Source organism: Pinus tabuliformis, chromosome 3_2, assembly GCF_031772625.1.
Source record: "Pinus tabuliformis cultivar Carrire ecotype Pingquan chromosome 3_2, CPIR1, whole genome shotgun sequence".
In the NCBI taxonomy this organism is placed as follows: Eukaryota; Viridiplantae; Streptophyta; class Pinopsida; order Pinales; family Pinaceae; genus Pinus; species Pinus tabuliformis.
Genome location: NC_142302.1, coordinates 1,171,190,622 through 1,171,214,444, shown reverse-complemented (window position 1 = coordinate 1,171,214,444; position 23,823 = coordinate 1,171,190,622). Strand labels below are relative to the sequence as shown.

Sequence of the window (23,823 nt, the reverse complement as noted above, 5' to 3'; positions counted from 1 at the left end):
TTATGATTGGGTTAGCTCGCTATATATTAGATTACTATTAACCCACATATATTTTAACCCGAACACCATTATCTAGATTATGATATGCTTATATATTTAGTCATTTTTATTTCTTATTGATTATTTGATTGCTCTGTTTTTCCATGTGTTATAGACATTTTTGGGCCCTACAACCCCAAGAATGAAAAAGTGTTGTTATAACCCCTAAAGGAACAAGGTCAACAGATTACAGCTTCTCCCAGAAGTTCTCCATGAAAAACTGCTCAGAATTGGTCAAAACAGGATCATTTCAGTTGCTCCACTGGCCAAGTGCGTTGCATCTCACCTAAATACACTGTGTGGGTGCGTTGCATTTCAAAAATCCCTTCTGTGGGGTGTGATGGATGAGAAATGACAAATGGCACTATCATTCCGCGAGGTGGAGAGGCAATGGAAGCTTCCAGAATCCTCTCCTGTGACACTTGCCTCACTGAATTCAATTAAGGATGAGTAAGAGACCATCAATCTCCAAGTGGAAGCAAGAACTATCAGAGGGAAGACACTAATCAAACCATGAGCTGACTCATCTCCATTACAGAAATCTATATATGGATCCCTCATCCCAGAGATCCAGAGGCTGGAATTTTGCATATTGTAAGGAATTGTTGTTGGTTTCTTGAGACAAACATCAGATTGTTGGGTGATCTAAGCTTTGTTTGAGGTGAGGAGGGGCTTCTTTGCTGGGAGGTTGATGCTGGGTCAGAACAACTGGTTGTAACTCCTCTTGGCTCTTTCTTGTTTTATCAATAAAAGCTATTCAAGTTTTCCTCCATGCTCTTATATCATTGATGCTTGTTACATTTGTATGGTCAATTTACATCTCATCCTAGATTGTTTATGATTATAGGTCCATGTCTTTGTATAGTACTATGCTTCTGTGATCTTACAGGTACTTTGTGAAGCTGGGCATGCAAGGGAGCAGGTAGCTAAAGACTATCAAAGAAGAGGGGAATCAAATCAGGAGATTAGCGCAAGACAGAGGTTGGTCTTTCTGTTCCTCTCTATCTATAATTCATAAAGGAAAAACGAAAGTAGCTTTTCTATGTTTGTTTCTAAGGCAACTGTCACACCTTATTGGGATAGAGCAGTTCTATATAGACACTTTTCCCTGTAACAAAATGGCGACTCCGCTGGGGAGATAATTAGTTTGTTTGTTTATCATTCTTTGTTGTTTGTTTCATAAACTTACAAGTAGCATTCGAACTGCATTTGCCATAACTAATGCGAAGTAGATAAGTGCTATTTCAATCCATCTACTGGATCTGTTTATGAGTTGAACAACTGATTCACAAACTATCTGATTGCCCTTGTGATAGCTCTTAGATCCTCCTTAGATCTACCCCTGGTTGTTGCATTACTGATTGCTTTTTTCTCGGCCAAAACCCAAAAACTGAATTGCAAACTGTGACCCGGAACCCAAACAGAGTCTCGTTTCTGGCCCAGCACAGGTACTCTTCAGAGAACCTGAACTTCAGTGCACTTCCCGAGTGGACAAGGTGCGCTGCATTTCAAATTCTCTGTGTTACAGGTGCGCTGATCAAGCTAGGCTCTGTGTAGTTTTGGTTTCTGTGATTCATTCTTTCCAGTTCTATTCCTGAATTTTGCTGCCTGTGATCAGTATATGTCTGTTTGAAACCCCTTTTCCTTGTTGTTATTCCGCCTCTTTTGTACAAAAGAACTGTAGATGTTTTTGTGTGTTTGTTGAGTCATTTTCAGTTCTCCTTTGCAAAAGTAGCATAATCGTATTATCGTCCTTTGATTTGAAACTGTCGCAAGTGTCAATTTCAATCGTAGGAAAGAGTTTGATTGCTGTTGATGGTCGATTATCCTGTTATTATTGTTTTTGCTCTGAATTTGTAATTTTCTAGTGTCAAGAACAAGTATACATTTCAAAATCGTAAGGTGTTGTGATCGTCTCCATTTTTGATTTCGAAAAGAAACTTGTTGATATTTGTTGCTTGAAAAGAAATTCAGATTTGTGCATCAAATTTCTTTTTAGCATTCATATACTAAGAAAGTCGAAAACAAATACATGCATGTGCATTCGCATATAGACAGTCTGATTGGCTTGATTTAGGAAAGTGCATTTAGAGTGTGCTCTTTGCTCTTTGTGAAAAGATTATGTCTTTCTTTCCTTAGTAGCTAGGATTTTCATTGCACAAAGAAGATAAAAAGTTTGTTTATCATCTTAGATTGCATTTTAGGAAATACATCTACATCTTGCGGTGAACTTGAAAGGAAAACTTCATAAACAAGATCAACTTAAAATAAATTCAATGAATCTAACAACGCTTTGGAACTTAACGCACAACATTTAGAAGTCTAGGCTAGAGACGTATTCCGGCATCGTAAAGCCTGGTAACTGTTGTTCTCACTGATGGTTGGGTGATTCCTCCACTTTGAGACAATAAGTGTCAGTACGGACTTGTGCTCCCACGTACAGTCGAGTATATTTTGGGAGACCCCAATAGGCTTAATCCTTTATCCATAGGAATCCGTGTCTGCCGCCATATCGATCGCAATGCACTGAACACAGCATTCGGGAAGATTGACTACCGTACTGTAAAATGTATTTTGCAGTTTTGCGATTGGTTTGGTAATCCCTCTACCTAGATTTCTAGAGTAGTCCCTTTCATTCCTTTTCAGACTCCTTAACTGAAAAGGTCCATCTGAGCACTTGTCACTTCAGGCTCATTAAAAATCGAAGGTGACTAGAGTCATCTTTTGTTTTTTCTCGACTCTTAAAAATTGAAAAAACAAGTTGTGTCAAAGTGTCTAAAATTTATTTTAATCGGAATAACATCACTGTTCCCTCATTGGTCTTAGAAGTTAGTCACCTTCATCACAAGTTCTTGTAGAATCGCTAGGAAATCATTTGGATAGACTAGATATGTCTGAACAACCGTCGACATCCAGGACTATGTCATCCGACACAACAGTGGTAGAGCCTCCTGCTGCTACTCCAACGATGTTCGCCGGTATACCATCTGTCCCGGCAAGTTATCAACAACAAGCCGGAGTCTAATCAGGGACTGTTTCGACGACATGGTCAGTTCCTATTTCTTCATCCGGATTATCATCTGGTATTTCTTATGTTGAAACTCAACAAATTGATCCAATGTGTCTTCAAAGGCCAATCTACCCTTTAAGTACTGGATTTCCACCATATGGAGGGCGGAATGCCTTTTCATTCTTCCCTCCCAGAGAACAACCATATGGGAGGTTACAACAAAGTTCAGGTCAAACTGGAATTACATCCAGCGGTTGGGTACCAATACTGCCTCAGCAACCAAGGGTTGTATATTCAATGCAACCAGTCCACCCTGTGTCGAATATTCCCACTATACCTGCTATGGTGACTGCATCGCAAGTACAAGCGCTACCTGTTGTAGGTCAACCCCAAGTTTCTCAGGTTGCAATACAACAACCTCTTGTCTCAACGACTCAATCACAACCTCAGGTTAGTGCCTCCTTATTTGGAGTGAATCAGACTCAAACATGTACTACGACTCCTCATCTTGGTCAATCATCCAGTATTGGGCAACAGCAAATGGTCCAACAACCATGGCTGATTCAATCTCAACAACCGCCATTCCAGCAATCATATCAACGACCTGAGCAACAAGTCTTTATAAGTAATGAGAAACCACATTTCCAAAACAGTTATCAACAACCATATTATAATGGTTATGCCCATCAACCTTGTCAAAGTTTCCAGCATCAAATACATTATGCTGGTATACAAAGACCCACTGCTCAAGCGATTCCATCTTATCCTGGGTATGCTTCGCCTAACCTGAATCAATAGTTGCCCTTTGTAGCAACTCTAGAATTACCAGATCTAAACTGGCTGACGAATGATCCAATTGCTTATGCCCCTTGGTGGCCAGCGATTCCACATAAACTTTCGTCAGATATTCCTAAATTTAATGGAAATCCGGGTGAAGATCCGTCGAATCATGTGATGACCTTTCATCTTTGGTGTTCATCAAACACCCTAAACGCTGATTCGATTAGGCTTCACCTTTTTCAGAGGACATTAGCTGGTCCGATAGCAAAATGGTATATCGAATTGCCTAGAGCTTCATTCGACAACTTCAGTACCCTATCCACAACCTTTTAAACGCATTTTCAATTACCGATAAGGTACGAAACGAGAACGAAACTCCTTACCAACTTCAAACAAACGACGACCACTCACATATCTGATCATATACATGAGTGGCGATGTCATCGTAGAATGGTAAAAACGTATGTTCCCGATCAACTCTTAGCTGAATGGTTTATCAAGTCATTACTACCTTCCATCACGGAAGATGTGGCAAAAGGGGGGGTCGTCACAAAAGAGCAAGTTATCACTCATGCGCAATATTTGGACTTGATTTACACTCAGTCCAGTACACTCTACGATAAAATACCTGATGCCCCTAGACCGGAATTCTCAGTTCCTCCTCCTCCTAAATCAAACAATGACTCTCATGCCGGTGATGGCGTGATTGGCGCAACAGACAAGAAATCGACAAAGGGTACATCTAAAAAGGCTCGTAAGATTTCCGGTCAAAATGAAAATGAGGAACTTCTTGCCTCGAAGGTAAATGCCATGTCAACCGACAAGGGCAAACAATTGAAGCAACCAGGGGGCAAGAAGAAAAAGAAAGGGAGAAAAAAGAAGCAGGATGAGTCATCTCCTGAAAAACCTTCTGCAAACCCTTCTAGGCAAAGGAAACCCCTTGCGGGGTGTCATATATGTGATGAGGATCATCGGACAAGAGATTGTCCACATAAACCTGAAGTTAAGAAACTCTTTAAGAGTTCAAAAACATCAGCAGTATTGACTAATCCGTTTCCAAACCCGGGAACCAAACTGGTTGCTAATCAAAATGCTTCCCGATCCCAAGTGCTTATGTTGTCTATTGCGAAGCAGCAAAATGATGCTTTGACAAGGAATAAATATTACAGGAATCCACAGTTGTCGAATAACAAGGCTAATGAACAACCTAGTAGTTCGACAACAACTTTGACCGAAGTTGTACCACCCATCATTCTTGAACCAATGATAAAGTCACCAAAGGGAGTAGTACACAAATCGAAATTTAATCCTCGTGCAAAAGTAGCACATAATTATAATATAATAGAGGACCTAGCCCAATCGCCATCCGCTATGTCGACACTTGAGGTACCACAAAATTGCCCCTCCCAAAAGCAAGCTTTATTATCAGCAATAGGTGGGATTGACCCAATGGATTCCAATCTTGTGGCCTTTGATCATAAAGGATATGACCCTCAGTTACCAGCTCAACTAGATTTCCTTATTCAAGTGAAAGCCCTCAACAAAATTGTTCATCGAACAATTATTGATGAGGGGGCATCTACATGTATTATGTCGATGAGTTGCTGGAAAAATGTAGGCTCACCACCCTTGTCGAGATCGTCAACGACGTTAAAAGCATTTGATGGACGATCATACACTCCATACAGGATTTTAAGTAACTTGCAAGTTGAACTGGGGGGAAAAACAGTAGAAATAGATGTTGAAGTAATCGATGGAAACCTCGATTACAACATTCTACTGGGAAGGCCCTGGATATATGCCATGGCCGCAGTTGTGTCGACCTACTTCAGGAAGATTGCATTTCCCTTTCAAGGAGGAATTACAATCGTCGACCAACAAACATTTCTCCCCAACAGTTCACAAGTTACGAGAAGCATTCCAATGATCCATGGAAGCAATCATTTGCTTCAAAATATTGGAGTAGGCCTCCTAAAAGACCGTGCCTTAATGGGTACTTTTGCCCTACCGCCTCAAAGTAATCTGGCGGAAGTGGCCACAGTGGAAACCTACAATATGAAATCTTCTATATCTAATGGATTCAGAAGATTCCTAAACATTTTGTCAGCATGGATCATCGCCATTTTAGAAATATTGTAGCAATCAATTTTCTTGGCCTGGGGGTCAAACCCAAATCAATGCTCATCGAGTGTTTGGATAGATAGGTCTAAGGAATATGGTACCTCTTTAGATCCTTGGTCGCATGTACATTCTACAGACGAAGGAATCATTCAATCAATGATGATAAGAGAGGCACCATGGGAAGATTACCACCATCGCCCCCATCTTCCAGATTACCACGAAGATTATTCCAGCAACCTTAATCATCCATCAATTTTTGATTTTTTATCAAATACTATAAATACGGTGGATGTCGAGGATGGTTCTTATCTTGTGTCAACCTCGTTAAAAAATGAAACAAGTAGTCATGAGGATAGTTCTTTTACTGTGTCAACCTCATTAAAAAATGAAACAAATCCCCTTTCCAAATCTCAAAGGTAAACCTTCACTCCAACCACCGAGATGAATGCAATGAAGCTTGGGGGGCATGCACCTCGACTTGCGTTATTATGCTGGGGGCATGCAAACTTATCTCGAGCAATGTTACCGCAAGGTTCAAGCTCGTTAAAAAATAAACCCGCATCGAGCAGTTTTAGCACATAGTTCAAGCTCGTTAAAAATTAAACATAAGCCATGAGCAAATGTTTCCCTCTGCGTTTAAGCTCGTTAAAAAATGAACTATTCCCCAGTAAATAACCATCGTGAATATAGTACTTCAGCCATTAAAGCCTTGGTCGTGTTTGCACCATCACCTCAACTTTTGCATTGGCCGATCATTCACCTCCATTTGATTGTTTACCCATTTTGAGGAACAACTGCGAAGAGTGATTTCACTAGCCATCCTTGTAACACTGCCATGATTGGAAAATTCCAAACCTTACCTGGAATCAGTTGCTACACATTTTATCAATCGTTCCTCAAAAGACGAGTCTCATTTAAGCTCTTTTCAACTGACTCGTAAAATATGAAAAGATTGTCGAGCCATTGGCCTCTCCGGCTCGTTAAAGGGACAGGAAGTGCTATCCCTCCTCTAAATTTTAATCTTTTTGGACCTGAGGGATTATTACACAAAAATATCGAGCGCTTGTTTTGTTCAGCTCGTTAAAAGTATCGAAAATTCATCCCTTTTGTATTGTTTTATACTTTTTCGGACTTAAGGGATTAGATGACGAAAAAGGAATTTTGGAGTTACCTTTACGTTCCTTTTCAGACTCTCTAAAATTGAAAAGGACCGAGTTATCTTTGTCGTTAAACTCATTAAAAAGATTAATAGCGACAAACTTGTCTATAGACGAGAATGAGTTTCACTATCGCTAGGCTTGTTAAAACATAGCGATGGGTTTGCCCGAAGGGAAAATTATAGAACAAGCATATGTTATCCTCCTCAAGCTTGAAAAAAATAAAGAGGTACTGGTCAGCAATGACTGGGGAAAAATTGGGAAGAAAACTTGAAGAAACTTTGTTGGTAGCAAGTCGCTCTTGAACATGACACTTCCACTCCGTGTCCGAGTCGGGTTGGGTTGTTTCATTCACCGGTCACATCACCATGGTCCCATCATACCATCCACATTTGGGGTTAATGCTACCAATCCATCACATCAGTGTCGCCGATATGTTCAAGAGAAGTCATTCAGAGAATTCACCTGTGTCTCACCCACTACCATACATTTATACTCCGTTCTTTCATGACCGCCACCCTGAACCTTATATCACCAGATCGTTTTCACCTCCATTAAAATCATTTGCTCCGTTCTGTGTCATTGATGTGGGATTTATTAAGGCCCTTTTGTGACGGATCACTTCTTGTCGACATCAGCTCATTATCCAAGAAGTTGATCTAGGAACACCCCATTCAGTACTTTGAAGCTTGCATGCCTCAATGGCAAGTTTCTCACTTCCGGCGATAGGTTTACATCAATGGCCTTCGACCGAAAGATTTTGTGTGGTGTTCGACGCCAAGTCCTTTATTCACACCACGTGAATTGTACTGCAGTACCTTGAGGGTCATTATGATTATCGGTGATTCCTCTCGCGCCTGTTATTAGCTTACATCATTGGCTGGTAATCAGGCGATGTCTTTCCATGTTCGACTCCAGAACAACTTTCACATGGATCGACTTGTACTTCGAGTGAAGATCGAACGAGATTGAAGACCCCGGATCTAGTTTCATCCATCCGGGTTGCGATATATATTCAGGGAAATAAATACATCAAATTTACATCATTGCCGCATAGATAATCATCCAATCAAAAGGATGATGGCTCTATCAGAATCATCAGTCTACACTCAGACGATTGTCTGTCCTATGTACATGAAAATGAATTTATAAAGCTGAGCATGGGAATGCCCGCCTCAGCTAGATCATGAAAATATTATGAAGATAATGTATTGTATTGTATCTTATTACAGGTCTCCTCCCAGCATTGAAAGAAGTTCGAATCCTCATAATAAAGCATTTCACCCAACACCAAAAGATTAACGACCTCATGCTTTAGGGGGCAACTGTTATAGACATTTTTGGGCCCTACAACCCCAAGCATGAAATGTCCATAAACCAAGGGCTCCTAAGTCCCTAAAAGTGTTGTTCTAACCCCTAAAGGAACAAGGTCAACAGATTACAGCTTCTCCCAGAAGTTCTCCATGAAAAACTGCTCAGAATTGGTCAAAACAGGATCATTTCAGCTGCTCCACTGGCCAAGTGCGTTGCATCTCACCTAAATACACTGTGTGGGTGCGTTGCATTTCAAAAATCCCTTCTGTGGGGTGCGATGGGCGAGAAATGACAAATGGCAGTGTCATTCCGCGAGGTGTAGAGGCAATGGAAGCTTCCAAAATCTTCTCTTGTGACACTTGCCTCCTTGAATTCGACCAAGGATGAGTAAGAGACCATCAATCTCCAAGTGGAAGCAAGAACTATCAGAGGGAAGACACTAATTAAACCATGAGCTGACTCATCTCCATTACAGACATCTATATAAGGATCCCTCATCCCAGAGATCCAGAGGCTGGAATTTTGAATATTGTAAGGAATTGTTGTTGGTTTCTTGAGACAAACATCAGATTGTTGGGTGATCTAAGCTTTTTTTGAGAGAAACATCAGATTGTTGGGTGATCTAAGCTTTTTTTTGTTGGGTCAGAACAACTGGTTGTAACTCCTCTTGACTCTTTCTTGTTTTATAAATAAAAGCTATTCAAGTTTTCCTCCATGCTCTTGTATCATTGATGCTTGTTACATTTGTATGGTCAATTTACATCTGATCCTACATTGTTTATGATTATACATCCATGTCTTTGTATAGTACTATGCTTCTGTGATCTTACAGGTACTTTGTGAAGTTGGGCGTGAAAGGGAGCAGGTAGCTAAAGACTATCAAAGAAGAGGGGAATCAAATCAGGAGATTAGCACAAGACAGAGGTTTGTCTTTCTGTTCCTCTCTATCTATAATTCATAAAGGAAAAGCGAAAGTAGCTTTTCTCTGTTTGTTTCTAAGGCAGCTGTCACACCTTAGTGGGATAGAGCAGTTTTATATAAACACTTTTCCCTGTAACACCATCATAAGAGAGGACTACATCAAGGCTACCCACTATGCCCTTTTCTTTTCTTATTGGTGGTAGAAGGCCTTAGTAGGATGATGATCAAGGAAAAACAAAGAGGTGAGTTTCAAGGTAGTACTATTGCATAGGCCTTACTCATGACTCTTCTTCTCTTCGTTGAAGATGATCATATTTTGTGTAGTGGTTCCAGAAGATATGTAACTAATACTCATAACACACGATCCAAAATATTTCCTCAGAATCTAGAGGAAAGAGAAATCCAATGCATCAAGTTTATTTTTCCTTTTGAAATAAAAATGCTTGAACAAGGACTAAAGTACATGTGTTTTCATATTAAACAAAATTGCTACAACAAGCAGGAATGGAACTCACTTATAGCAAAGCTAGAGAAAATATTAAATGTTGGGGCCACATATTGATACAGATCTTTTACTTCAAGGATGCACATATAATTTCACGTAAATGAGCATGTAACCTTGTGAAGCATGCACATAAAAGAAGAGGAAATCAAAAGCAACCATGAGAACAAAGGCACAAAAACAAGTTGATAACAGAGTTCACCTAGTGTGGGCTATGTCTCTAGGACCTCCTCAATGTGGGGAGACCTCTTTCATTAATTTGTAGTGAAATCAAATTACATGCAATTAGAAAATGACACCTTATACCTCCACTTCTGGGGATAGCCTGAAAATCTAGACCTCTACTAAAGAAACATACTGCACCGTTGCATTCATGATGAAAAGTTGTGAAAAATGACGATAAAGTTGGCCCTTTTTTGTGCTAGTGACCACTAGGGGTCTAGGCAATCTTTTATATTCCCTGCAACATTCCTTAAAATCTTTCATGAAAATCACGCCCAAGCGGGGTGTGGTTCTAACTATGGGTTTTGCAGGCTGGGAATCGAGTTCCATTGGTCTTCCCCCTTTCGGCATGAGTATTGGTGAAAGGCACAATAGAATCAATGGTCAACATAGGTCAATGGTTAGCCAAACCGCGTCAGGTCATTGGGAGGCTAGAGGTCACAGGTTTAATGCTCAGACTTGCAGCTGTTGCATATATTCTTAAGCACATAAGTAATGATTGGCGGTCATCATTTGCGGATTAGGTATGTCGTTTGGCTCGCGGTTGGTGTTTTATGCTACACCATTGGCGAAATGGCCAACGGGTATGCAGGGCGGGTTTGACACCCGCCATTGTATAACGTATATATATAATAATGACAGTGATCCCTTAACTATTGGAAGTATATAGATTACTAACCGTTGCCTTTCCAGTCGGTGGGGTTTGACAGTGCGTTGACGACGATATAATTTTTTCAATTTTAATTCAGATTGGATCGAGCAAGCATTTTCCCGTTGTCGATTTTGGAGGCCACTCAAAAAACTAAGTAGATGAAAATTTTATCGCTGCCAATGATCCTACTAGTGAAAAATGTTTCCTCGTTGAGAAAAACTGACAACAGCTGACTCGGTGCCACATGGCACATTCTGATTCGTTCGTACTCCTCACTCATTCGTTGATTGGGTTGCTTATGTGACCTGATGTGTCGTATCTTGATTGGCCCCCCTGTCGAACTTACCTCCAAGTCATCATGCTGACATACTCATCAATACTGATGATGTGAGGATCCGTAATGCTAACTTCACCACCACATGTCCTCGTGTGGTCGTGCCTCCCAAAATTTTAGTTGTTTCACGAAAACTTCAGTGGGTGATAAATTTCTCATACAATGTTAGATTGAGCTGTCATTCACGTTGTTGGATTCAGAATGACGAGATATTTGATTTGCGATTACTTCTGCTATGCTATGAAGACTTTGAAATTTTAACGTTTTAGGATCCTTCTCGATCACATATGGTTATCCATGGAAGGTAGACTGATATTAGTAAAATATGTACTTGAAACTATTGCACTCCACTAGATGTCATTGGATTGGAAAGGATAGAAAATTTTGTTTCAATTTTTTTTGGGTAGGCCATCAAGAACATATGGTTCTTCCTTGGGTATGGTGGGATCACATTACTTCACAAAAACTTCTGGGAGGTTAGGGTTTAAATATTAATATTCTTTTCTCTAAATCTCTAGCAGCAAAATGTGTTTGGAGGCTCCTTACTATTGGAAGTGTGTAGACCATGGTTGCATTTTAGAAGTACATTGCTCCAAGTTCTCTTGAGGATAGACAAGAAGACATGATAAGCTGTGATCAGACATTTCAGTTTCTTGGATAGCAATCCTAAACTCCTTTTACCTTATTAGCACAAGTCTCCAATGGTGTGTTGTAAATGGTAGGAGGGTGAGGATAGGTGTTGATCGTTGACCATACTATAGAGAAAGACACCTTCTCTCGTAAACCCTCATTGACTTCCTCCATGGTAATGGGGTTTCTAATATCTCTAATTTAGATAATCCTACAACCTCTACATTATCTTCTCAGTGCTAGAAGTAAACAATTGATTTATGTATAGAGGGTGATTTTATAGAAGTCTTGAATGTCTATTTAAGAGCTCTTATAGAAGGTCATATAAGTTTGTTAGACAAGGAGGATGAACTAATATAAAACTCAACCCCTTTTGGATTTTTTACTACTAAGATGGGGTATATTCATATTAATATGGTCCTAGCACTTGAAGATCCCAAATATTTGTGGAAGACGAGGCATTGTAAATGCCCCACAAAATCTTGGATTTTTATGTGGTGTTTATTATGGATCAAAGCTCTCACATGGGATGTTATAAAAGAAGGATACAAGGTAGGTCTAGGTTTGTGTGCACTATGCAAAATGAATAGGGAACCTTCTACACATCTTTGTATTAATTTCCCTTTTCTTCTACAAGCTTTGAATTCTTGGTAAATGACTCTAGGATAGGAATGTGACTAGAATGGTAGAAATGTAGAAGACTCTTGGAAAAGATGGATTTCTTCACCATGTACCAAAGCCTTTAGAGCTTTTCGATTATTCATTTGTTGGGGGATTTCGTTGACAAAAAATAAGCCTATTTTTTAGGATATGTCCTATTTAACTGTTTTTGTTGCTCCTAAAGGGCTAGCTATTTCCTCACACCTTCCTCAATGCAATGGTGCACCTCTCCCTTGCTACGTCATTGCAGAAGAACCCAATATGTTAATTCCATATGTGTGCTTTGATGGGGTTTCATAAGATAAAGAAAAGCATAGTGGGTGAGGATTTATTCTTCATCTCTCTATGAACCACTTCTTTCAAGTTAAAATGTGATATGGTAGAGGGACAAATAATAGTGTGGAACTTTTGGTTTGCAAATTCTTGATGCTTTTTGCATAAAAAAATAATGTGATCATCTTCAAGTGACAAATTGAATCAATGGAGCACAACAATGTAGAAATATTTTACTAGAACTAATTTCAGAGTAATTATTGAGGTTGATTTTTTTTTTTTTTTTGACAATTTTACTAGTTCACATATCTACAGGGAGGGGAATTCCAAATCCAATAGTCTCTTAAAAGAAGTAACATAGATTTAAGAGAGAGGAGATGGCATTTTCTACTTAGACATGTTCAAACCTACTACAGAAGAAGTTAATTAATACTCTATATATAACCTTTTTCATGATAATTTTTCATTCTCCTTTTTGAAACAATATTAAGAAATGAAGTTTTTTCTTTACAAATTTTGACAATGCAATGTAATGTTGACTTTTTTTTTTTATGGATCTTGTTGATCACATATTGAGTCATTTGGACTCAATTTAATACACAAACCTTGATGTGTATATACAAAATGTAATTTTATAATTGATAAAAAAATTATTTAAAAAAATATAGATTAATAATTCTAATCTCTTACCACTTAAAATCCCTTACCACTTAAAATCCTGTATTCAAACTTTATGCCATTGGTGCATTGTTTTATTTTTGAATGTGATTGATTGACTAAGTAATTGTTATAACATTGAATTATTCCTAGTTTCCCACCTAAAATCGCACTCTAATGTCTTTATATCAAAGTCTAATTGTTGGGAATTTTTGCTAATTTCAAACTCAAAAGACCAGAGAACAACGCTCTGATACCACTGTTGGGAATTTTTACCACTGTTGGGAATTTTTCTGGTAAAATTCCAAAAACAAAATCACAGAACAAAGAACAATGCTCTGTTTTTCACACACAGTATCTTAACACAGCGGAAACTTAAAAAAAAAATATTTGCAGCTGACAGAGTTTTCACACACCAACAAATTTCTATTCATTAATAAAAACTGCTGTTACAAAATATGGTTCTTCCTCTCTCACAGAGGGATTTACAAAAACAAAAGACTCAGACTGTTGTGTCTGCTGTATATTCTATTTTGCTGCTGCTGCCTTTCTTTTTCATTCACACGCTGCTGCGTTCTATATTTTTACTTCTTCGCACTGCTGTGCATTACAATACAATTTACATTGCTGTGTATATTTTCATACGCACTGCTGCGTTCTTCCCTCTTCTAATTACCACAAAAAAAAACTATCACACACACACACACACACACACACACACACACACACATATATATATATGACAACAAGAAAAACTTACTTCACGTTTTCACTTACCATGCTCCGTAAAGGAAATAATAAAAATTAAATGGTTTTACCAACTTTTTCTTGTGCCCATACTCCCGCCGAAATAAAATTAAAATCCTTACCAAAACTTACCAACCCACAGTAAATTCCATTTATTGTTTTACTAACATTCACTGGTGGTCAATAAATGTAACTTTCACTTCACGTAAAATTCATGCTGCACGCCTGTACTCAACCATTGACTTCATTTAGATCACATCGCAGAAATCACTTTTGATCGAACACAAAAGTGGAGCACACACACATTAGTGCGATCTGCGATATGCGATCAAATCGCATTGCACCATCGCAATCGGGGAAATCAAGTGAACAAAATGGAAGATCCAAGCACACATGCGATCTTCGATCTGCAATCTCATCACATTGCAAAGGTAAAAAAAATAGTTTGTTGCAGTTGAAATTATATTTCAACACTCCCCTTTAATTTCAACTGCTGGGTTATCAATCATACCCAAACATTTCCTCAAAAATTCAAAGCTCTTCTGATCTAGTGGCTTTGTCAGGATGTCTGCTATCTGTTCCTGAGTCCTGCAATGTTGTAGATCAATTTCTCCATTGTTCACCAATTCTCTGATGTAGTGAAACCTTGTATCAATGTGTTTCGTTCGCTTGTGAAACACAAAATTCTTGGACAACGCAATAGCTTAGCTATTGTTACAAAAAAATCACTGTTGCTATTGCCTGCTCTTGGCATATACTTTTTAACAGTCTCCTCATCCAAACCGCTTGACACGCTGCTGCTGTAGCTGCCACGTACTCTGCTTCTGCTGTAGACAACGCCACAATGGGTTGTTTCTTGGAAGCCCATGAAATTGCTCCTGAACCCATGTGAAAGACATAACCGGATGTGCTTTTCCGATCATCTCCACTTCCAGCCCAATCGCTATCAGTATATCCAACTAAATCTGAACTTTCTGAAAAAGTATACAAAATGCCAAATCTTTTTGTACCTTTGACATACCTCAGAATTCTTTTTGCTGCTTGCCAATGTGCTTCTTTCGGCCTCTCCATGAATATGGAAATTAAGCTAACAAAAAACATTATGTCAGGCCTAGTTGCAGTTAAATACATAAGGCTGCCAACTATGCTCTTATACAAGCTAGGATCAAAATCCTTGCTGCTGTCCTCTTTGCTGAGTTTTAATCCCATCACTATGGGAGTGATTTCTACCTTGCACTCTTGCATATTAAATCTTCCCAACACTTCATTTACATATCTTGCTTGAGAGATAAAGATTCCATTTTCATTTTGATCTACTTCTATTCCTAAGAAGTATCTCAGCAAACCCATGTCAGTCATTTCAAATTCCTCTTTCATGACTGATTTGAAGTTTTCAATGAGGTAGTCATCATTCCCTGTAAAAATCACATCATCAACATACAAGACAACAATTAAAATCTTTCCATCCTTTTCTTTGATGTAGATGGTGGGTTCTCCCTCACACTTGACAAATTCAATTTCGAGTAGATAGGAATCTATCCTACTGTACCACGCTCTTGGCGCTTGTTTCAGCCCATAGAGAGCTTTCTTCAATCTGCACACTTTGTGCTCTTGGCCTTTCTTCTCATAGCCTAGTGGCTGTTCAATGTAAACCTCCTCCTTTAACACTCCATTTAGGAATGCCAACTTCACATCCATTTGGTAGACTTTCCATTTGTTTTGTGCTGCTATGGACAACACTGCTCTCACGGTTTCCATTCTTGCAACAGGTGCGAAAGTTTCCTCATAATCTCTCCCATATTGCTGCTCGTATCCCTTGACAACCAGCCTTGCCTTATGTCTTTCAATTTTGCCTTCAGCATGCTTGTGTTGGCGCTGTTGTTTGGGGATGTATTTCTACCATCTCTTCATCATCTTCATCATGAGACAAACAGTTTTTAACATTAACTGTTTTCTCTATGCTTCCATCCCAAGCCTCCTCCTCAATAAATTGAACATCTCTGCTCACAAAAAACTTCTTGGTAGATGGGATATACAACCTGTAAGCTTTGGATTCCTCACTGTATCCAATGAAGATGCATTTCTCCCTTTTGCTGTCCAACTTCCTCCTTAGCTAATCGGGAATGTGTGCATAGGCCACACATCCAAAAACTTTCATGTGGGAGATTCCTTGCTTTCTCCCACTCCATGCTTCTTCCGGCACTTTGTTCATCATAACTTTTGCAGGACACCTATTCAAGATATATACAGCGCAGTTTACGGCTTCAGCCCAATAATCTTTTGGCAAATGCTTTGCCTTCAACATGCTCTTCGCCATATCCATAATGGTCATATTCTTCCTTTCAGCAACTCCATTTTGCTGTGGGGTGTACCTTGCTGTGAATTGCTTGTGAATTCCATTTTCTCTGCAAAAACATAAAAATTCTTTGGAGATATACTCACCTCCTCTGTCTATTCTCAAAACTTTGATGCGCAGTCCACTTTGATTTCCCACAAGTGCTTTAAATTTCGGAATTTTTCAAACACTTCACTTTTATTCTTCAAGAAATAAACACAAGTCTTTCTTGTAAAATCATCAATGAATGTTAGAAAATATTGGCTACCTGCTAAAGATGGGGTTTGCATTGGTCCACATAAATCTGAGTGGACAATTTCTAAGGGTGCTTTTGCCCTTATGCTTTTCCCTGATAGAAAACTTTCTCTATGTTGTTTTCCCAAAATGCAACCTTCACAAAGGCTGTCTGGTTTCTCTATCAATGGTAATCCCCTTACCATTCATTTTCTACTCAACAGATTAAGACCTCCAAAGTTGAGATGTCCAAATCTCAAGTGCCACAACCAATTTTAATCCTTTGCCACACTTTGGAGAGCCTCTTGGGAAACTGCTACAATTACTTCTTTGTTTTTCAATTCTGCTCTTATTCTGAGAGGGAACATCCTGTTCCTCGTCATCCTCACTTCAGCAATGCATCGCTTGCTGGGTGCTCTATCCATGATGGTGCATACATCATTCTCAAAGAAGACATTGTAACCCTTTTGAACAAGCTGTCCAATACTCAAGAGGTTACATCTCATTCCAGGAACATAATAGACATCTGCTATGGTTTTCTTTTCACCTTGCTTTGTAAATATTTTAACTTCTCCTTTACCCATAACAAAAATTTTGCTATCAGTCCCAAGTGTGACTTGTGACTTCACACTTTGATCTAAAGCAGAAAACAAAGCTATGTTTCCTGTCATATGGTTGCTGCAACCAGAGTCTAGAAACCATATATCTTCACTATTTGTTTCAGCCATGTTATAGGCTAACAACACATTATGTTGGCTGATATTTTCTCTAGTGATATTTGCACTATATCTATTACTCACATCATGCTGCTTCTTCCTACATTCACTGGCATAATGCCCATATTTTTTACAGTAATAACATTGGACATTGGATTTTTCATACCTTTTTCCTTGAGCATGATGTTGTCCACTTTGTTGACTGCTGCCTTGGCCTCGGTTCTGATTTGGATCGCTGCCTCTTCCTTGAGCATTTGCTGGACCGTTCCTTCCATCTCTGTTCTGGCTTCAGCCTCTTCCTCCCTTGTTTCCTCTGCCTTGACCTCTTCCTCTTCCAAAGGACATCTGGGTCTTGAAGGCTTGCTCTAGAGATGAGTTTTCATTTCTACTCAACCTCTGCTCATGTGTGATCAGTGATGCATGAAGTTCATCAACTGAAAAGTTTGAGAGATCCTTTGTCTCTTCTATGGTGGTGACAATCACATCAAACTTTGAGGGTAGGCACCTCAATAGTTTCTCCACAATCCTCCTTTCTTCAAGAACATCTCCATGAGTCCTTATCTGTGTGACCAGACCAATTACATGTGTGAAAAATGAGTCAATCTTTCCTCAGCAATTACAATTTAGCTGTCTTCACTTTCTCCATGCCTTGATAGATTGTCTTGAGATTTTTCCATGCTTCTTTGGATGTCCTAGCTACTGCTAACCTTGGAAACACGCTTCCATGCACTACTTGGTACAAGAAGAAGAGGGCTTTTGAGTCCTTCTTCTTGTAGCTCTTTAACAGATCCTTCTTTCCCTGAGTTAATGCATTAAACTCATTTTCATCGGTTGGTTGTTCAAAACCATCCTCAACTATTTCCCATAGGTCTTGGGAAGCAAACAAGGCTTTCATTGTTATTTCCCAATAATCATAGTTTTTGCCATCAAATAGTGGGAGCTGCATACCCATGCTATTACTGGTGTTGGTGCCGGCCATTCTTGCATTACTTGACTATGCCTCAAATACTTCACTGTGTATTTAAAATAACAGACTGTTTTCAACAGCAACACAAAGAAAACTTGAGAAATACCTTGGATTCTTTTGCGTGAGTCTTCACACTGCTGGAGAAGTTGTTGCAGTAAGAATCCTTCCTTCTGCTTCTTTGAACCCTTCAAAGAGCCTGTACTGGCTCTGATACCAGTTGTTGGAAATTTCTGCTAATTTCAAACTCAAAAGACGAGAGAACAACGCTCCGATCCCACTGTTGGGGATTTTTACCACTGTTGGGAATTTTTCTGGTAAAATTCCGAAAACAAAATCACAGAACAAAGAACAATGCTCTGTTTTTCACACACAGGATCTTAACACAACGGAAACTTAAAAAAAATTATTTGCAGCTGACAGAGTTTTCACACACCAACAAATTTTTATTCATTAATAAAAACTGCTGTTACAAAATATGGTTCTTCCTTTCTCACAGAGGGATTTACAAAAACAAAAGACTCAGACTGCTGTGTCTGCTGTATATTCTATTTTGCTTCTGCTGCCTTTCTTTTTCATTCAGGCGCTGCTGCGTTCTTCCGTCTTCTAATTACCACAAAAAAAAACTATCACATATATATATGACAACAAGAAAAACTTACTTCATTTTTTCACTTACCATGCTCACTAAAGGAAATAATAAAAATTAAATGGTTTTACCAAGCTTTTCTTGTGCCCATACTCCCGCGAAAATAAAATTAAAATCCTTACCAAAACTTACCATCCCAGAGTAAATTCCATTTACTGTTTTACTGACATTTACTGGCGGTCAATAAATGTTACTTTCACTTCACGTAAAATTCATGTTGCACGCATGTACTCAACCGTTGACTTCATTTAGATTGAATAGCAGAAATCGCCGAACACAAAAGTGGAGCACACACACGCCGAACACAAAAGTGGAGCACACACACATTAGTGCGATCTGCGATATCCCATATCGCATAGCACCATCGCATCGCGCAATCGGGGAAACCAAGTGAACAAAACGGAGGATCAGATGGCATCGCACCATCGCATCGCACCATCTCGGGGAAATCAAGTGAACAAAACAAAGGGTCCAAGCACACATGCGATCTCATCGCATGGCAAAGGTAAAAAAAATAGTTTGTTGCAGTTGAAATTATATTTCAACACTAATGTCTTTATATCTATATATGCATACAGGGAAACTTGATTAAAAACAACAAATAATTGCTATAATATTGAAATTTTCCTAGTTTCCAACCTAAAATGACAGTCTGATGTCTTTATATCTTTATATGCATACAAAGAAAATTTATTAAGGACCATGACAATTCCCACTAGATATTCAAATATAAATGGAACATTGAAAGGACCAACTGTAGTGCATAAATCGATGGATAACATTCACATTCACCGTCGAATGTAAGTCATATTTCCTACCCATTCGTATCAGAAGTTCACAGATTTAAATATAGTCAGATAGGTATCCAGTCCGGTCAGATTGGAAATGGTTAGCTAAAATTATTCTAGATCTTCTTTATCCCATTAACGAAGTGTTTTTTTCAGAAGAATATATTATATTCAATATAAACAGATTTGTATACAAAAGAGCGGGCATCTGTCCCTGGAGGAGGCAAAATTTCCAGGGAGCATCTGGAGATATCTTTCCTAATACATTACGAATTTTTTTTGGGATCTTGTTATCGAAGTGTAGTTAGACAAGTAATGATCTTTAAATATGAAATGCATACCTCTCCATATTGCTGTTCGATTATGACAATTTATATTCATTTATTTTTTATTTCTACGGCTTAAACATTCTGGATTTAGCATTTCATTCAATCAATCCCAACTGGGCACTGACTTCAGAGATTTACCTACCGAAGTTGCATTTTAGTGTGCACGACTCACATTTCTCTGTTTGCACAAGGCTATTGAAGCATTTGTCAAGATACTGACCGTCTCAAATTTCCTTGGTAAGAAAATATTTGAGCCAACGTCCTCAAACTACTCACCGTTCACTCTGCTGCAACCGTGACTCGTGCAAAAACCATTCCTCAAACTACTCCCAGTTTAATCTGTTACAACTTATCTTGTGCAAAACAGGTTACGATGAATTACAGAAATATTCTATTGCATAAACTCCATTAAAATTCAAACAGATTCTATTTCATAACATTACCCAATACTTTCATTTCATTGGGATTGACTAACACCGTTGCCAAGCCCATGGCAGGATAAATAATGTAAATACTAAACCATGACTATGGAAAACAATAGCATGCAATCGGCACGATTTGATCCTCGGTCTTCCCATACATTTACCATGAAAAGAATTGGAGTGGCCAACTGCAAAGAGTCAGCTCATAACTGCTGTTTGTAAACCTACTTAAATTATATAAAAGCTGTGCTACATACCAAAGGGAGTGATTATTACGAATTAATCAGTAGAATGCACCATTGCCATTGTTTCTCTCAGCGTTCCACTCCCATAGCTTGTCCGAGTAAGTTGGCAAACAGGTCCCATATGTTAAAGCGTTGGTAAGAACTAGGTTAGATGGAGTAATATTATACAGATCTTCGGCCATGGCCAGTTGATCTGGTGCTCTCGGACACATAAAGCATGTAGTCAAAGATAGTTCATGGTCTTCATTTATAGCAACAGGTCCACAAGGTGTACTCCAAACATTTCTGTCGTCGGTGTAAATGCGTTCTGGAATGTTCTCTGACTGATCTGGTACTTTGTACTCCATCGGGACTGTTACTGCGGGCTCCATGTAATCTCCGAATCTTTTCTCCTCCATTACTGATTTGGGCATTGCTTTTGAACCGGTGAGTATTTCTTGGAGCTTAATTATTTCACCTTTACCGGCTTCTTTGATCTCGACATTACAATATGTTCTTGGAAGATTGCTGCATGTCTGGTAGGTTTGACACTGGTACATTTCATTATTTTCCTGATTTTCAGTTCTCTTATGACGTTGCTTCGCTCGCTGGCGTCCATCCTCGGATCCCCCTGACCTTTCGTAGACACGGCAAAGGGAGAGTTCACTCTGCCAAAAATAGATTCAAGTTAGTCAGACCAACATATGTTCATAACTATAGGTCATGCCTTTATTATCACTGTTTTTCACTAATTCATCAAACGGGTTTACACCAGTTTCTCATTCCTTTTATAAATTCTTAAATAACATGTCGAATTTCAAATATCGACAGAATTTTATTTCCTTTCATTACATTTTAAAATAAACACAAATTTATCTGAGAATATGTTAACATAAGGGTTTATAATCTTTGAATACTTCATAAATTTAATGTAATTGCCATTTTTGTGCAATAGTAACAAATTGCGATTTCTTTGATGTATGCAACCAGGAACATTTGGCTGTTTACATCTGAAATTTATTGTATATCATAATTATTAAATTATAGAAATATTAGCATAGATGTGTGTTTATTTTAGGTTTATGAGACTTTTTAAAATAATTTTTGTGATGTAATTTTTATGTGCATATTTTTTGTCAGTAAAGAAATTGATAAATTTGAAGTTTCCTACTACACGTTTAATGATTCATATTTATATATTTAGACATGAAATTTATTGTAGGTGTAAATTATCAGATTATAGAACTATTAGCATAGATGTATGTTCATTTTAGGTTTATCAGATTTTTTAAAATAGATGTATCTTCATTTTAGATTTATCAGATTTTTAAAAATGGATATATGTTCATTTTAGTTTTATCCGGTTTTCTACAAGAAGTTTTGTGATATAATTTTTATGTGCATATTTTTGTCACTAAAGAAATTGGTAAATTTGATCTTTTCGACTAAACGTTTTATGAATTTAATGGTAAGATAATTCATTTATACATATATATGCTAATTATAAGTAATAAATTAATTTATTTGAATTTTAGTTTTTTCTGAGTATTAAGTGCAATTGGATCCTTCGAGAACTTCATAAATGCAAAATCAATGTTATACAGTCAAGTATCGAAAATTTGAATCCAGGTTGTAGGAGCTTCTTGGTTGTACATGCAGATAAATGAAGAAAAGTACGAGATCAGCTCAAGCTCTGCCCGCACATTGATTCTGTTAGCCCAAAATACCCCCGAGCAAATAAATTAAACGACTATGGTAATTAGAATAAATACCTTCTCAATTCTTTGACTTTGGGGTCGTGGCAGTCTATATTCGTTCATGATCCAGCCCGTCCTTTTGCCCTTCGGTGCTTTCCCTTTATAAAATACCAGGGTTTTCTTCGAGCCAATGCAACCAGAGAATTCCTTGAGAATCATCCGATCGGCGCCTGTAGCTTTCCAATACCCAGATTTTGTAACTCTGTTCGGCCGATCTCCATTCCTATACTTTCTATCTCGTTTTACATAAAAGAACCACTCTTTCTCTCCAATGGAAGCCAAAGCTGTGAAGTTCAAAATACAACTGAGGTTAAAAGAATGCCACAGCCTCATTCATTCATGCTCTAAAAGTGAAGAAAAATCTAAAATTTTATATGAATGAATCAAACAAAAGTATAGGGCCTATATCTATATGGAACCTGGAAGCTCCCAGGGGTCGTATCGATAGAGATCGATGGATGTAATAAGCTCAATATTGAAGTGCTTCCCTTCCACTTTTCTGCGCAGATAAAACTCCACCAGTTCTTCTTCTGTGGGATGGAATCTGAAGCCCGGCATGAGGACATCCTGGTCGTGCTCGAAACTGGTTTCACCTGCTCTCCACTCTTTACCTTTTATACTGCAGGAAGACATTGCAGACACACAAATTCAGAGATTAATTTACACTAGACAGGTGATGCAGAAGCCCTCTGAAGATTGGGGATTTATCAAACAAATATGTAATTTGCTATGCCTCTCTCCTGGCCCATAAATAGAAATCATGCAGAACAAGGCCAAAGATGTTCTATATTGTGAAGGAAACCCTCAGGAGATGTCGAGTCCTTGACCACTCAAGGATGATGACGGGAGTCTGGGCCCCATTTTGCTTTGCAGTAACGAAACTGCGGAGTACGAATTGTTAGGGTTTATAAAAAAATGTACACATGAGCACTATGGGCCATCACAAAGTTGGACCTTTTAACTACTGACAACGACCACGGTGAATTCGTAAGGCCTTCAGTACGCTGCCATAGCCGTCACTTTACAGCAGAGTTCAGTAGAGTCCAAGTATCATGGATCATTTTTGACTTTTTTCGCTGAAAATTACAAACAATAGCGATTGCCATTATTGTAAATTCCAACAGTCAAAGGAGACCCACGACGCAGCGTCAGACGGTTGGTGTGCGTCAGGTACAAAAATAAAATTTCAGAACGCAACGTTTATGTTCGAGCTTTGCTGCATTTATTAGAGTACTTATGGAGTATACACACTTTATGTCAAGAAAAATACTTGCGACGCTTTGTGGAAAATGTATTATCACGATGAGCATCTGACTGCTATGGAAACCCTAGTCGCAAACCCTAATCCTATCCAAAACTTTGTTTTTGCCGACTTTTTTAGCAAAC

General features: G+C 38.5%; 1 protein-coding gene across 1 annotated transcript; it reads right to left on the bottom strand.

Annotated features, from left to right (window-relative positions):
* Window positions 1–20,625: 20,625 nt before the first annotated feature.
* On the bottom strand, window positions 20,626–23,165 carry LOC149184882 (uncharacterized). Its single transcript, XM_089419001.1, has 3 exons — window positions 22,857–23,165; window positions 22,453–22,721; window positions 20,626–21,348 (listed from the first exon to the last, which is right to left on the bottom strand). Exons 1-3 carry the CDS (start codon window positions 23,068–23,070, stop codon window positions 20,740–20,742), a joined length of 1,092 nt encoding a protein of 363 aa, XP_089275127.1. The 5' UTR covers window positions 23,071–23,165; the 3' UTR covers window positions 20,626–20,739.
* Between the last annotated feature and the right edge of the window lie 658 nt (window positions 23,166–23,823).